The sequence below is a fragment of the Pseudopipra pipra genome, chromosome 1 (assembly GCF_036250125.1).
Source record: "Pseudopipra pipra isolate bDixPip1 chromosome 1, bDixPip1.hap1, whole genome shotgun sequence".
Classification (NCBI taxonomy): domain Eukaryota; kingdom Metazoa; phylum Chordata; class Aves; order Passeriformes; family Pipridae; genus Pseudopipra; species Pseudopipra pipra.
The window spans coordinates 129,688,075-129,705,917 of NC_087549.1; the positions used below are offsets into that span (position 1 = coordinate 129,688,075).

Below are 17,843 nucleotides of genomic sequence, written 5' to 3' on the forward strand. Positions count from 1 at the left end.
TTCATTTCCATAAAACAAAAGCTTTATTGCCTATATTTATATAAATAGGGTACCATACAGTAAGCCCCAGTTTACATTTATAAATGGAGAACATTTTGAAGAGCTCTTCAACAGCAAAATGAAGTGTGCAAAAATACTGGAAAAAGAAATAAATATTCTAACAAGAAAAAAAAGGAACTGCTCTCCTATGCCTAAAAGTATCAAGTACCTCTTAGATTTTTAACTTAAAAAAGATTGTTTTCAATTAGGCAAGAATTTTAGATCAGAAAAAATGCAGCAGATTTATTACAACATTAATGCTAAATCAGAAAATGTAGCCCAAAGTCCTGAATGGAATCTCGTATATCCACAAAAAACACTTCCACATTCTATCTTCTTGAAACTACATTGAGCATGTAAAACTAGTGGTATATTACAATATATTCTCTTAAAACACCAATTTTCACAGTCCTGGCAATATAGTACCAGTTTATTGCTAGCATTCCATTTAGTATTTTATAGCACACAAGTGTTAAGTAACTCATATACTATAAATAAACACACACCAAGTAAACTGATGTTATTATCATATACCTTAAAACAGGTTTGGTTTTTTTCCCTAATTTGTGTGAGTTTTGTTGCCTACAAAATCAAGGACAACAATACCAATTAGCTCCTAGCACAAAATACCATTGATGCTCTCTCAAGAATAAATAATCTTAATTCCAGCTGGTTACTCATCTAGAACTAGTCTGATAAATTACTTAAAATTGTGCAGCCTTTTGGGAGCAGACTAGTGTCTGCTGGTGACAAGAAGCAGGATTTATATAAGTTGATTCCACACTTCTCAGTATATTTCAGAAGTACGGTGAAATCCTGATTATCCCAGAGTCTACAAATATTTTTGTAGTCAAAACTCAGCATGTAGTTTAAAATAAATATTTACAAGTCTCCAGTCCTTGAGATTTCAGGTCTCCACAGTACTAAATTTATCACTCAATTAAAAACCTCCTATAGTTTATCTGCACTCTGCACTGAAACAGACACATGACTTCTCACTCAGGGAACTCCTCTCTACAGACTTCACTAGGAGAGCAAACCCCCAAATTCTTTAGCTTTATAATTCACATCAGCTAGGTAGGTAGGCAAATTAAATAAGAGCTTGAATGCAAAGACATTGCTTTACTATGAATAAAACTTGGGGACAGGAAGAAATGGATTTTTCTTTAAAATAAAAACCTTTAGAATACAGTTAACAGTAGCATTTTAAAGAAGTTATGAGGAAACCATCATTTGTATACAAGAAAGTGTGATCAAACAATGAACAGAGGAATCCACAGCATCACTCTGCCATCTTCTGAAGGACACTTTCCAAGTGTTTATTTTGAGGGTCCACTTTCACAGCATATAAACACAGCTTTGGGGCCGATCAGCATTATCCTGAAAACTTTACTGAAAAAGGTCTTTGGATTTCAGTAAATCCAAAGAGTCCACAAATCCAGGAGTGCTTTTCTTCAGTCCTCTGAATAAGGACCACACACTACAGAGGCTCACTTCAGGAATACCTGTTTCTACCAAGCACACTCATACACACATAATTTTACTAATTTGATAGCGTTTTATTTTTTTTTTTCCAGTCAGTAAGTCACAAATTACCTTTGTCTAAAATATATGCTTGGACTATGATGGACATCCATTGGAGAGCCACATATTTTCAAACAATATTTATGCCTGGACAGTCTCTGCTGGAATGAGATTCCCTGTTGTATCCAGCTGCATACACTTACAAGAGCAGGCAGAAACCGGGCACTCAGTATGGTCTCTAAGTAGCAATAACAGAAAAAAGAAAAAACAGGTAAAATAATTTGGCAATCTACACATTTAACTATGTGCAGGGGTGTAGTATCTCAGAAAAACTCAGCATCATAGTTCAGTTTTATTATTTAAACATTATAATGATAGATACAGCAAAGGAGGCATGTCCTACTCAGTGCAGCACACACATGTGAAATAACTAAGATTTTAACATCAACTTACCTGAACCAGCTCAGCATATGCCCAGCATGTCCACCATGCCTACAGTTGTGACACCAAGTAAACCAGTTGCTGAACTGGGCTAACTTCTTGTCTTTGCTAAGATCCACTTTTTCATCTGACTTGGATCCTCCTGTGCAGAAGCAAACCCACCCCCACAAATACAGCTGTAAATCATTAGACTTCATTTATATTTCAGCCCCAGCAACACTATTAAAATAAATTTGAAATTAGGAACATTATGTGAAGAAGCAGCCTGATTTTAAAAGGGAAGTCACTAAAATTATTAAGAACTGGTGGAATGCCAAAACAAGAATTATATTACTGAGCTGTTGTTTCACATCATACGGACATGCTAAACTTGCCTATTAAGCAAATATTACAGACAAAATGTCTTTCAGTGGTGATTTATGTTTCAGTCATTGATTTATGTTCCAGTGAATTATGGGCCTGTTCTGCTGCACATGAAATGTTCTGCTTTAGAAAAAAAATCAACAAAATCTAAGTTAGGAATTAGAACAAGTACAATATAGAAGTCCTAACACAGATCAGTGAAAGAATGAGAAGAGATATAAACAGATAACAATTGCACAGCTGTTTGTGGCTCTCTAACAAGACTGTCTTAAAAATATGGATAAAATCAGTTTCATTTAGATCTTACATAATGCTGAGCCCAAGACATTTAGAACCAAAAGAATTCTAGTTGTAATATTTCTTAGCTGTGACAGCATGACCTATACTGTCTTTCATACTTAGTGACAGAAAGTACACATCAAATTTATTCTCTCTTCCTCTTGCAGCTAAAAATTAATTCATTTACCTTGTGAGATTTATGTAGCATCCCTACAATTCATCTCAAGAAAACACACTCTCCATTTCTTTCAGTTCTAAAGCTCACAATACTGACCTCCAGAATACTTGAATCTTTACATCAGTCTAACTATGGAATTTCACTGACAATCTCATTGGGAAAACTGTCAGAACCAAGTAACTGTGCATATTGTCTGACTCCAAAGAACAGAAAGAAAGGTTTCATCACAATATAAACAAGTTCTTAATTATGGTCTTTCTCCCTTCAAAATGATGAATATGAATACTTACAGTATGAGCAAAACTAGAAAGAAAAAAGTGCAACAGAAGATCTTCCAATAGGAACTGCTAATGAGGCCTCTAACTACTACTGCAGCTGAGTAGCTAAAACCCACTGTGTCATACCTGGACAGCTGGAAACTGGTGTTCCCATATTTATCAAGCAAAGTGCACAGCGAGGAAGGGGCTTACGGCAACCAGGACAGCTTGTAACTTTTGACTTAGTTGGAGAACCACTGACTCCATATTGGCTAAAACCTCGCCCCTGATGAGGAATAGCTGAACAGCTGTAAGAGATTGATTTTCCACAGAAATTGCAACTCACAAACACCTAAAGAGAACAAAAGCCCATTAATTTTTTTGTTTGGTTCCACTTTTGCTACACCTATGAGTGAACCCATCCAAACTAGTAAACATTTATTTACCAGATATTCTAGCCAAGGAAAGCCAAGGCTACTTGTGAAGGAGTTCTTAACATCTTGGCTTATAGATGTGGCACACAGCTCTGAGGAGTATGCCTTAACAATGCTCTTATGTACTTCAAAAGCACATAAAAACATGCACAACTCCTAAAACTTCGAAAGGTATTATTTAAGATAATAAAAAGCTACATCTGCAGTAATGGAAGAAATTAAGTTTACTTACTATATAATTGTCTGGTCTCCCGCCTTATAGTAGGGTGACTCACCCTAGAGTCCCCATCTTAAGGATTATCCTAACATTATTTATCTGCACCCCTCAGACCACAAGTTGTGACTTGATACCAAGGAGCACATATTTTAAACTCTTTAGGGGTTATTTGTGTTAACCACATAAGGAAGATACAATAAACTCAACTCCCTTCCACTTGGAGCAGCACAGATGAAGCTCTCCTTAAACAGCTGTGATGGATACATGAATTAAAAAAACAGCCTTCCTCAGAAATCCTCGGGCCCTAGAACTTGTAATGAACATACTTAGAAGACATGAGAGAGTAAAAGGTGCTGTGAGTAAAACCATTTTGGCTAAAAATGCCACCAGATGTTAAGAAGATAGCATTTGGGCAGGACGTTAGTTTTTGGGTCAGCTTATGTTCAGAACTGATAATGAAAGTTGTTGCTGTTCACTTTTAGTTCCAGGTTCAAGGGCTTCAAAATAGCTTTGAGGTTTGTTTCAATTAAAACAGAGCAATTTGAGCTAGTTCCCTGGTTTCAGCATCATTTTCAGTGACACTGAATTCAGCTTGATGATACGTCTCTGATTTTGTTTTTCAACATGTAAGGAAAAAACCGAAGAGTTTCCAGTTTCCCCTGAAAGAGTTTCCAGTTTCCCAGAAAAAAAGGTGTTGATAAGTCATAGGTGCTGAAAGACCTGTTACTTAAAAGACAAAGTGACAGGTTCTTGTTTTAGGGCAGCCTTAGCTGAAATCCTTCTTTTGCACACAAACTGTCCTGAAAGCCAAGGTGCAGCCAGCAACTTTTTTTTTACGGAAGTGTCATGCCATGTTTCTTTCTGGACTGGTCATACTTCATACAAGAATTACATTTACCTGGGCTAAAGGCTTTGAACTGGGATCCAGCTTACTCCTGTGGATATCAAATTCTGCACGTTTATGCCAAAATCTCCAAGCATCTAAGAGATTCCTGTAGTTCTCAATCCAGTACTGAACTCTTTCATCCTTAAGTACATCTGACGGAGAACCCTAAAGCAGGCAGGAAAAAATGTCAGACACACAATACCTATTATCCACTTTTTCAAAAGGCTTTACAAAATGCACAAGATATGCGAAACAATACAGTGTAATTTGTCTTAAAGAAGATGAATTTTCTGTGAGTTTGATAAAGGTTTTCTTCGGTCTGCCTCTCTGGTTGAAAATACTTGTGCTGCCACATCCTCCTAAGAACTCATATCAGTGAGATGAAGGATTTGAAAGTTCTGTCATATATCACAATCCATATCACTGTTAAGATTCCATATGCATTTAAATACTGTGCTGGCAATAGCTGCTACTGTGTAAGGGCCAAGATAAGTCCATCATTAAAAAAACCAAATCCAATGCTTACAGACAAACAAAAAACCTCACCTTTGTTCTCCACCAAAATCCTGGAAGGAAAAAAAATAATGAACCTGTGAGGAAACACACCAGCAATAAGGAGAGAAATGAGTATTCCCAGTTTAACTAGTGAAAAGGACAATGATTTCCTTTTGTCTCTTTACCATCTCAACCAGAGGGTGTAAAGACACGTGCTTGTCATTAACACAGTGTTTCGGATGACTCCACATAACAGGCACAATATATATTGTCCCAATTTAACACAGAAAATACTTTTTAGTTCACCAGATTAGGTACTACACTGATAAAGAAACTATGGTTTTTTTCTCCTCTGTAAAGCTTTATTTCAAGTGAAACACTAACCTGTAGCATGCAATAGCTTGCTGTCTGGACATCTCCAGTTCTGTCAACATAACTTTCCATCAAGTCAACCCCATCTTTTGTCAGCCCTGTTAACAGTATTCCCTCCAAATTCCCAGCCTCCTTCATTTCATTCGTCAGCTTTTCAATAAACCTGTTAAGCTATAAAAAAAATACATAAGTAAATACATAAATTTATATAAAAAGAGTGTCTTCTGCTAACAGAATATGCTGCTTGCTGGATCTTACACAGAAAATGTTAAATTATTATACTGTACTGCATTGCATGAAATCAAGTATTTATAACGAACTTTAAGCTTCCTGATAGGAAGTGCAAAGAGGGAAGTTATATAATCTTTAAATACTTTGGTGAATTTAAAATAAAATGTTCCTGCTGTAAAACCTTAACTTGAGAGAACATAAGCATCTGGAAATAACCACTGAATAAGTACAAACACTCTCCAGTAAAACAGGTCTACAGGTAATGCAATAGCACTTAAACTACCATGTAATGAATACTAATAGAAAAAACCCAAAACAACAAAACCAAACAAAAAATATCCCCCGAACCAACCTAGCAAAAACCAAACCAAAAACCAAGCTGAAGGTACAAACCAAAAACCAGCTTATACCATACCTTATATACTACTGTGGTGACAAAAACCAAATCACACATGACTCTACTTCCAGTGTTTGCCCCTCTAACCCAGAGTTTCTTCTCTGAATAAAGACCAGTTTAAAAGTTTGCTTAAAAGTGCAACCACAAACTCACCTGAGCATCATTGAGAAACTTGCAAGCAAATGCCACTCTGTCTCGTACAGCCACGTTATTTTCATACTTCAGAGAGAAAAATGGGAACATTAACATCACATGCAAGTTTCCACTTTTTCAATATACTGTAAAAATCAGAGCATTTCCACTACTGTGTAACTAATACAATGAAACCAATTGTGTAAAAAGCAAACATGGCATCTGAAGAAAGCTGACACTAAGTATAGCACCGTAATGGTTTATACTCAGAGGTATCAGAGGAAAACTGGGGCTACTGGAACAGTCTATACAAATGGCAGGAAGGCCTCCTACAACACATCCTTCATCGTTTATGAAACTCTACGAAAAGAAACTTTGCAAGTCATGCAGAGCTGGGCTTAGTGCTTCTAGCACAAATAGCCAAGTCTCACCAAGTCACAGGCAAAAGAAAAGCAAACTATTTTCATATTTACAAAATCTCCCACTAATTCCTCTCTTCCTTTTCACCCTACTCCTTTATCCAAAACCCACTGCTGTGTGCTTATATAGTTGATCAGGGACTAACATATCAATTTCCACACCAACTGTGTAATTTACTAATAAAAAACTTTCTGACTGTGAACCCTCTGACTTTTGTTGTTCCTTTCGACCAATAAGCATTTATGAATCTTAGGTGCTTCCTTCCCCTTAAGGGTGAGTAGTCACATTTATCATATTTGCAAAATAACTAGCCTAACCACTCAATTCCTTCCTAAAATTGCAAATAAAAGTTAACAAAGTAAACAAAACACCCCATGCAAACAAAAACTAACTCCAAACACCCAGAACATGAATTTCTCAGAAGTATATTGACACTCGAGGTGCAGTGATATTTACTTTCTGCTTTTTAAGCCTTTTACTAGATGACATACTGAAGAAAGAAAGTACTGGACTAGATTAATTCTGGTACTTAGCTATGCCCACACTTTTCCCTCTTGATATCCTCAGAATAGAAACTGTGATTGACATTGCCAAAACAAGATGTGTTTGACAAAAATCTCTTTCATGCAAACTTCAACAAGTCTTAGTGAAGGAAAAATTAAAATAAAAACAAATAACACCTTATGATCAGTGCGTTTCCAATTCATCAATAAAAACCTAGAAAATTACTACCAGAGAACAAGAATACTCTCTTTCAAAGAGAGAAAAAAAGACTGAGGTTTCTCTCCTCTGGGCTTCTAATCTTTTATTTATTTTATTACTGTAAAAGCATCATATTATGGCAACTTTGTTTTCAACAGCTTTGGGCCAATTACCCTGTTGCATTACAGGAGTCCTCCCTTGGGCTAAATAATTCCTACTGATTCAAGTATTTCTGTTGTTCGCTAACCAAGAAACAAGTATGTTACTCCTCCAAAGATTCAAAGTATCTCATGATTAAAGATTTAGTTTGCTCTTCACATGGCAATTCTGTATCAATTTCAGATGTGAAACTGCTCTGCTTACCATTCCTACACAGTGGAATTATTTTAACAAATAAACAAGGAAAAGTAAAATACAATTCAGTGCAAATATAGCTTGGTGAAAGTTCTGCAAACTCCCCTGCACTTATTCAGCTTTTTGCAGTTCCATTATTAACCTCTCTCCCCTTTTTACCCACTGTTTAAATTATTTTGATAATGTATTTTTAGTGATTTAATAACTCCATGCCAAAGATAAAATCCCTCTAAAAAATGTGTGAACTATAATGGATATTTTGGCTGTTTATGCATGATTTGTTCACTAACGCAACATTCGCTAATATGAGATGTCTGTTTAGAAGAAACAAATGCTATTTGCCAGCATCAGGATAAAAGAATATATTCTAATCTGATTAATTCATGGAGTATATAGCACTTCCCCTACATGTTTCTATAAGCTCCTATTACACAGAGGAATTTTAACCTAACAGAAATTTACTCACCAAAACACCGTCATATGAACCAGATTCACTTGTCAGGAAAGCAAACATTGCACACAAGTAGGGATTGTTCAACTGTAGTCTCAGAGTACTGCACATTTCTCTCCAAAGTGAGTTCTTCTCATCTGTGTAGCCTGACAGAGCCATTGCTACTACGTTAAGGTTCAGATCACCTGATTTATGAAAAGCAATCAGTGAAACAGTATTATTCAAGTTAAGGACTTAAAATAATCCAGTTAAAACTGTAATTGAAAGCATCCATTTAAAACGCAATGTTTTGTCAGGATGCAAGACAAAATGCAGTAGAATTAACACTAGCTAAAATAAATGTGCATACACTAGCATGTATGCACTTGTTTCTGCATTAAATGCCTCTGTTCAGGTAAGTTAACATCTCTAAAAGTCACAAGCCACAACAGCCTCATTACACTTCAAACAACATCACACTGGTTCTGGTATTTTGAAATAGCTATCAAAAAAGATTGTCATTATCATAATTCATATCCAGAAAAAGTGAAAAACGGGACTGTATATCCTCATCTCATCTCATCTCATGAGTATATCCAGCTATCGCTTAACAGATCTAGCTGGAGGATGACAATGTTATATAGCAGTTTCAAGTTAAGAAGTTTCCTAAAACAAGAAAATATTTCATCTAAATATTCATTCTGTCAGAAAGTTCAATTTTATTCTTGAATTTGAAGATAGCATGTCTTCAATCTGAACCCCTGCATGAAAAGCAGAGACAGACACTCATACCCCCACTAAAAGGGGAAATATTAAAAATAAAGGAATCTTTAGAGCTTGTCTCATCTTACCTACCCACTTTACTGGCAGTAAAGTACTTTACAGTCTTTCTAATTTAATAGAGAACACAGATGCAAAGCAGCGCTGTAGGAGGAATGCTGGCAAGAAAATAGAACAAAGCCACTTCCATCTCCTGGATCCAGTATCTTAACTTTTCCATCACACACTGCGACTCTTAACAGATATTACCCCAAAACAAATGTTTTCTGCAGATCCCAAACATTATGTTTTAATTATTCCACAGCCATTGCACTGGTAATACAGCCCAACAGAAGCAGATTTACATGACATCCAGCCAAGAAGCAAATCCATTAAAGTAAAAGAATCTCACTAGTTCCAAATGTATGTCTCTCTGGGGTTTGTATCAGTAAGAAATTCTGAAACATCTGATCTATTTTAATTAGACAGTATGACATATGGGAGTCTGAGGAGCGAAATACCAGGATTGTCAGATTCTCAAGCTCCAATACAACTGCTTCAAGTAACAACTTTATAAGACAACAGGCATCTCTTCCATACTATATTCCATAATTCTGTTAATAGAAAAAAAAATCTACTGATCTGATATAGTGCCAGAGTAGAAGACACTAAACACAATACGCACCTTTTCCTGAGATAGCCCCTTTATGTAGAATTTGTATTGCTCGCCGTATGTCCAAGTTGAAAAGTGCTACAGCAGCAGCTCGTTCCCAGTCTCCTTCCTGTTCCAATGAATTTAGAAAAGGTTCCACATCTAAGTCTGTTCCCTTCTTTATCCACCCACAGAGCTGCAAAGCCAAGTATCTCTCCTCACTCAGATATTGAATAATATCTGCCTGTCTATCAGATCCACTCCTGCTGTGCCTGAGGTTCTCTGTTGTTCCTAGAAATGAGAAATAAGTTAAATTATGCTTAAATCACAATTTACATCGCAATCACAACATGAGGCTTTCATTTCAATCATAATGCAGAGTGCAAAAGCTGAGTGTTATTTTTCAGTACTTTAAATTAACAGTGCTTACAACTCCACAGTAAGGAGCAGCATACACAAAATTATTTTGATCTGCTAAAAAAAAAAAATGCACCTAAACTTGACACACATTCCCCACTAAGTTTTTTTTTTGATTCCTCTACCTCTTATTACAGTTGACAGGGCTTTTCATTATGTTCAAAATGAAAATACATAATACACAGTCAAGCACCTGCTCTACCAGTTTTCTTCTTAGCCAGCATCAATGTGCTAGAAGCTTTCCCACCGCTGAAGACTTATTTTTTGACATATAATGAATAGAGAAGATTCAAATAATAGATTATACTAACAAAAAACTTCAGTGAGCATGAGAGGCAGAATGTGATACACCAGGGGCAATTACCACTTCAGAACAGGACAGCTTATCTAAACACAGTTGTGCAAACGTACTTAATACGTTAGCAGTAACTACAGTAAAGTCACATTCCTAGAATTATATCCAGATGTAGAGCTTTGGAAAATAAAATAGTCTTGTGGGGAGCAAGAATTCTCAGTGCCATAGTCAAAACTCACTATGTTTGAAATAGTTAAAAGATTTATCTCTGAGGATATTATGCTTTTATGATTACTGAACACTGAAAATTCTGGAAATTACTGTTAACTGACATTATTAATACACAAACAGAAATACTTTGTTTCAATATTTTTAAATAGCCTTTTTGGACAATTATTAAAGATAGATCAATGAGTGCATCATTCTGCAAACATACTACAACAGAACTTAGCAAAATTAGAACATTCTTACCCAAAGATGACTTCACAATTGATTTAATGCCAGCATAAACTAAGGGACCTTTGTTTCCTGTAAGTTTTTGATCCATATCTTCAGTATACTGCTTCATAAGTATTTTCATGTATAGGAAGCATAATTTCTCCCAGGTGTTTGAAAAACTGTTTTTAAAAATTTAAGGTCACATCCTGTTAACATGCAGAGCATTTACAGGATGTTACATTATATTTAAAGATTTTAATGCATTTCATACAAGTGGTTTACATACAAAGGTACATTACTTCTTTAGGACAGAAACTACAGTAAAATAAAGGATATAATGCAGAGTGTACCAAAGCGATTTCAGCTGAGGATCTTCATTTCCAGCTAGGAGGTGATTTCTCCAAACTTGTTCAGTATCAAGGCCATACCTTGACAGAGCTCTGAGCCGCATTTTGGTTGCTATGTCTTTTTCCAAGGAACTAGCCTTTCCTTCTTCTGTACACTCATACAAATGTCGTCCACAAGCCCACATTAAGGATGTCACTGGACTCCATGCAAGAGAAATTCTTTCAAAAACTGTGAAGTCAGACATAGTCCTGTTGGGGGTCACTACTACCATTCGATTTTGACTTGTGGGATGCCAGGCAAAGGAAGCAATGTAATTTTCACAAGGTTGGACACTTCTTTCAATTATCGTTGGCTCAGTTTCATCTCCAATAGGGGTGGGAGTATGCTGCATGTCATACAGCCTAATGATATTACTATCCCTTGTCAAAGTAGCTAACAGTCCAGTTCTTGTTGGACACCATGCAACTTTTGTTAAGGGTTTTGGTTGCTCTGTCAAGGTCAAAACAGGCTTTTCAAACTTTCTTAAATCCCATATGGCAACCTGACCTTCATAGAAGGAAGCTACACGATCATGGAAATACGGATCAACAGTCACTCCCTGGACAGCCTTAGTGTTTACAAATATTTTTTGGCTTGTGTTCCTTAGATCGAAGATAGCCAGATTTCGATGCATTCCAGCTAACAGCAGCTTCTGATCCCGTGGAAGCCAACAGAGAGAGAGACAAGCATCGTTCTGTCCTAATTCATACAGTGGCTTTGTTACTACCAGTCCTGATTCCGCATCGCCTGCCGAAAGTCTTACTTTCTCTGTAGCAACTGCAGTCTCTGGGGCATATTTGCTACTGATATCCCAGATCAGCACTGAAAAGTCAGCCCGATGTTTATCTAAGCCAGCAGCCAGCCAATTGCTATCCAGTGGATTCCACGCCAGGGTATTACACTGCCGTGCATGTTTGGGAACAAACTCTTTGCCTATCAGATCTTTAGATTTTGAGTTGTGATCTTGACCAAGGCTGGTGAGTACCACTCGGCCATTGGCCTGTCCAACAGCAAGGAGACATTCGGGATCGTACTTGGGATACCAGGCCACACATTTCATGTAGGGCGTATCCGAGTTTATGGACAGCAGCGTAGCCGTAGTTTCTTCTGACAGCCGCAAGGACCCTGCCTTGAGTTCTGAACTCATAGCAGAGTCGATGTGATACAGGCTCAGCTCCGAGTCACACACAACGAATCTGTCAACATGGTGCGGGGCCCACAGAATATCAGGTTTGGAGCCACTCATGGTTGGGGTAAGCTCATGCACAATCTAAGCTCTGGTAAGAATATTCAGGTGATATCCATGCATATGAAAACTGTTGAGAAAATAATTAGTAGGAACATTATCAAAACCCAAGTTCTTTTGCAATTTGAGTTCATCACTAAACAAACAAAAATATGAATGACTTTTAGCCCAGGGGTTTAAGACGTAACACATTTCAGGCAAAAACCTTAAGCATTCTCTGCATTACATCATTTTCCTCACAGCACACTTTGCTGGCATGTACCTACTAAGATAGAACCAACACAGCCACCTACAAACTGAAGACAACAGGATTTGCTGTGTTTACAAACTCCACACCAGTGTTAAGCAAGAAGACATTAACCAAGATGGAATGTGGCACAATTCGTGGGTGGGATGCAGGGAAGGAGCCACTCCCTCAAACATCTAGAAGATAATTTCTCTCCCTAATTGAAGGGCATTAGTTGACAAAAATTAGGGTCTGTCTGTTTTATCTGAAGCCTGCTCCACAGTCTAGAAAGGCTTGCTCTCTTTGAAGATTTCTATAGAAATACAACTTGTCATCTTATTGTATAGCTCCTGATGCCATCTCCTGCCCAATGTAACCTTGTCTTCCTTCGTATCTGGTCCAGCAACATTCAAAAAGGTTTAACATCACTGTTAAACTCCATCTACACTCTCAGTAGCTTCATGCCCAGAATCATTACGCATGCTCACCTACAAACAGATCCCACAAACGTGTTTTATAACTGGGGAAAAGGACATGCTGGATTGGGAAGTATGAAAAGATAGCGGTATTTACTTTCCCCAGGCCTATGTGTGCCTGCCCGTCCTCCACACTGCCCGGCTTCTACGAGCTCCGAGGGGCGCAGGGGGCCCTCAGCAGCCCCTTCCCGGCAGGAGCCAGGACGCTGCCACCCTCCTTCTCTCCCTCCTTCCCACCTTCCCGGGCGCAGCAGCTCCTCACACACCTCGCGGGACCCTCCAGCACCTCCACCGCCGCCGCCGCCGGCGAGAAGAGGCGGGGGACAAGACGGCGACCCGCCGGCCCCGCCGCCCGAAGGGAAAGCACGGGAAGCACACGCGGGTTTCCGGCGGCGGGGGCGGTGCGGAAGGAAAAGCGCGGCGGTTCCGGCGCGCGCGGCGGCGGGAAACGGGAAGGGGAAAGGGAAGCTCCGCCTGGCGCGGGGCGGGGCCGTGACGCACTTCCGTCCCCGGGCCGCGCTCTGCCATTGGCCGCAGGAGCCCCGCCCTCCCCGCGCCCCTCAGAGCCCAGGGCCTGGTCGCGCAGGGAGCCCGCGGAGTGTCCCGGACTCGGGCTGGTCCGGAACCGTCTGCATGCGATCCTGTGCCATGTGCTCTAGGATGACCCTGCTTGAGCAGGGAGGTTGGACCAGATGGCCCACTGTGGTCCCTTCTAACCTGACCCACCCTGTGATTCTGTGACCTTAAAGATATCCCATTCCAGCCACCCCCCGCCTCCCCATGGGCAGGGACACCTTCCCCTGGGCCCGGCTGCTCAGAGCCCCAACCAACCTGGCCGTAGACACTTCCAGGGATGTGGCGTCCGCAGCTTCTATGGGCAGCCTGTGCCAGTGTCTCACCACTCTCACAGTGACAAATTTCTTCCCGATATCCAATCCAACCCTACCCTCTGTTTCTGGGGCCCTACTCAAGTAGCCGAAGCATGGGGTTTTGGGACTCCATTTCATCTCCAGGAAACCTGTTCCAGTATTTGATGAAACTCAGAGTCATAAAGTTTTTTTACTTATGTGAGAAATAGAAACCCAATCGGGCAATTTCCAATCAGAATTTATTATATGATAAAAGCAAATTCAGCACTGGGTGATCAGGGAAGGGGTTCAACAACTCCCAACGCCTGTCACACCCAAAGAAGACATTTGTTCTACATTTATTTCCAGCTACTACATGAATATTCATTATACATAAGTATAAACATTACACATTGTTAAATCAGACTTTCAGCAGATGTTCGCTTGTTATCTATACAAAGTTATAAATTTTAAGAAAGGTGCTATTATCTATCTAACTAAACAAAATTCTCTCACTATAAATCCTACACAAGGTAAAAGGGAGGTAACTTGTTTTATCTCTTTATAGGGGCCAAATTGTTTTACAACTTGTTTTTCTTTTCTCTCCAGGTCATATTGACCTTACACTGTTTTATCTTAATTAGTTCGAATCATTTTCTCAGTTTATCACACTTATAAACTACCTGGAAGGAAAAAAATATATACATTTCCTTTCTCCTATATTATTAAAATTTCACAACCTGCTTTTCTTCAAACCACAGAGATGTGAATTTTAACCTTTTCTCCTTTTGTTTATAATGCTCTTCAAACTTGTCTGAAATAAAAATTACAAGCTGAAGTATTAATTGGACAATTTCAAGTTCTCTCTGAATAACTTTCTTCTTCATATAGAAACTAATATTTGGTCTGGAAATATTTAAATGTCACATTTGTATTTATTTATCACTGTTAGAGTCAGGATCTTTGTTCCTTATTTTAGCTGCTTCTCTTATTTCTTTCTTTTCTCAGAAAAGAAAGGGAATGCGTACTCTTTGGCTTCCTTATTAAATATTTTCCTATTTTTTCTTTTGAATTACAGTAAATAATTTGTAATGGTGTTACCAGTGTTTTTATAGCTTTTCAAAAATTTTTAAGGAAATTGTATGATAAAGTACTGTCTATCCATCTTTTCAATAACCTCCCTGTGTTCAGTGCCTTCAGTTTAAAAATGTGGATTGAGTGGCTTTTAATATCATTTGTGTTAATGTCTGTTTTCTGTTTTTTCTTGTCTCTAAACATACTGGAGAATTTGTGTCATCCAACAAAACTACATTTTGTATGTTAAATTTTCATGGCGTTTATTAATTTGAGCCACAAATGTGATATAACAGTACAACAACTAGTTGGCTTAGATTTCATTCTAATATTCCTTCAATTTTAAAAGCATTTTCCCTTATAAAACCAGCCTTTTTTTCCCCCTTAATAATGGTAATCTTTAGGTACTCAGCAGTTTTTTTGATAAATAAAAAAGGCCAAACATTGTAGAAAAAAATAAGAGTAGTTCAAATAGAGTAGCCTATCATATATCAAAGGCAAAATTTGCAGCCTGTATTTTCATGCTTATCTTTTTCATTTTTCATCATTCCATTTCCTCTGCTACTGTTGAAGTGGGACATAGTGACTTTTTCACATCTGTTTCAAATAATCACCTGCTGGTTCTTTTTATGACAAAGATGAAATTCAGTTTGTATGTTCCTAACATTTTACCATGGGAAAGTATGCGAGTTTAGTTTATGAGTTTAGCTAACATTTGCAATAAGCACATCATCTAACTTTGATTTTAAGAGTAAGTTCTTTAGGTACTAGTGAACCAGTAGCTGAAGTATCTGAGATCTCATTTCTTGAGTCCTAATGATGGTCCAAATACACTACTAACATATACACAAACTACAGAAAGGGTGTTTCCTGTGTCTTTGGCACAAGAGAGATTCAGAGAAATTTAAAAATGAAAAATTGTATTTTGAACCAGTAAATGCTGTTACTGCAATGACAGGTACAAAGCAAGTTAATAGAAACACAAGCTATTTAGTGTTTTAGAATGCATAATATTTTCTGTAGGCACGAAATGGCAACACAACAGATGCTACACTATCTGCACATGAAAACTTTGGTCATCTTTGCTTTAGGCTGTCAGTGAAGTAAAAAAATTGCAAAAATTATTCTAAATTGGAATTTTGGGTGGTTTTTTGAGGGGGTTTTATGTGTTTGGCTTTCTTTTAAGGACAACAAGGTGAGCCTGGTCCAAAAAGGAATTGTGGCATTTCAGGAACTGGACTTCCACGAAGTAATGTGAATCTATTTTAAACAATTACTATTTTAATCTTTGCTCACTTTTCTGACAAATATAAATAATAATTTACCTTAAAACTAATGCAAAACATTTCTGAGGTCAGTATTGCGTGTGTTCCTAAGTGACACAACAAGACCGTAATTTCAATTCTCTGACAACTCAGAACTGTACTTATTTCAGCAGATTACACTACCTTGCTGGCACACTCACTGATCACTTTTAACTTCCATTGATTTTGTAGTGCTCAAAAAATCTATGTGTCAGGTACTGGCGTTCCCAATCTGGGTATTCAAAAGAGAGGAATGTACGAAACAAGTATTTAGTTTCTCAGGATCAGGTAAGAACTAAGGAGTAAAAACAGTTTGTTCTTCCAGGAGATATCCTCCCTCCTTGAAGCCTTGTATTGTAGTCTTTTAATATCTTAGTCTCTAGCTTTCACCTTCTATTAGAAGGACACAAATGTTTTGCCCAGACAGTAGCCTCATTTACCGGGTGTGTGCAGCTTAAAAGCTGAATGAGTCACCCAGTGTGACTATCATTAAGTCATTGTGCATTATCACGTAGATACACCAGAGGGCAGAATTTAGATACCATTAATATCTTTATAGCTTACATATTCAGCAATTAAATGATCCTTTTGATACACTTATTGCAATCTGGTTTTAAAAAGGCATATAATCATGACTCTATTTACACAGTGTATGAATAACAATGACACTGAATTAAGATCTATCTAGTATTAGGAACGGGGATTTTTAAAAACCTTTTTAAATATTTACTTCAAATTGCATCTGTTGGTGATGTCTCCTAGCCAGAGGAAAAAATCTGCCATTCTTTGTAGTAATTATTGTCACTCTTATTGAGTGAAGAGCACACTGGGGGAAAAAATGTAAATTTAAGGCAGTGAGTTTTGTTTGATATCATCAACCGAACTGATCCACAGTGTAAGTCCTTTGACACTTTACATTTATGTACTCTAGAATAGTCACCTACTTTCATACTTTTACAGATCTGTATCACATGCACATTCAGTTGTGGCTTTTCAAGCAACAGAATCACAATTTACTTTGTCGTCATACACAAACTATCTTTTTTCTTTGTGAACTCTCTCTTTTTATTTCTTCTTTACTATTTTTGAGTTGCAGTAATGAGAATAGCAGGAAATATTCAAGAAGGGCAGGTATATACCAGGAAAGAAAGCCGATACATGACTTTTTCCAATAGAAGAAGTGACTTAACATGAATACAGGAACTAAAGGCTTTTAACCTGAAATTCACTAGCAACATAAAATGAGTTTTACATATAAAACTTCATACTGCAGACCAGAGCTTTAGTATGGTCATGTAATGGGTGCATTTAGACAGATTCAATAGTCGTGGGAGCTGTAGGTACTGAGCATCTGGTTCAGAGCATCTGGTTCAGGGCAACCATTGAAACACTGATGTACTAAAAAGCTTTGCATGAAGTATTACTGTTAAAAACAATGCTGTAAATTTGGAGTCGTAACTTCTGTCAGATTTGATTTCTAAGTGAGTACAAAGCTATGAAAATATATACAGACAAGACTAGTGAAAAAAGAAAGCTTTGAATTGTAAATCAACAATCCTGTAATGGAACT

The 17,843-nt window shown here is 37.7% G+C and overlaps 1 protein-coding gene across 1 annotated transcript; it reads right to left on the reverse strand.

The window, feature by feature from the left end:
* MIOS (meiosis regulator for oocyte development) lies at positions 1-13,487 on the reverse strand. The gene is made up of 11 exons (XM_064676794.1): positions 13,314-13,487; positions 11,049-12,415; positions 10,746-10,844; positions 9,596-9,853; positions 8,188-8,357; positions 6,267-6,332; positions 5,498-5,656; positions 4,631-4,783; positions 3,229-3,433; positions 2,017-2,146; positions 1-1,801 (listed from the first exon to the last, which is right to left on the reverse strand). The coding sequence occupies exons 2-11, from the start codon at positions 12,343-12,345 to the stop codon at positions 1,705-1,707; spliced, it is 2,634 nt and encodes an 877-aa protein (XP_064532864.1). The 5' UTR covers positions 12,346-12,415; positions 13,314-13,487; the 3' UTR covers positions 1-1,704.
* Between the last annotated feature and the right edge of the window lie 4,356 nt (positions 13,488-17,843).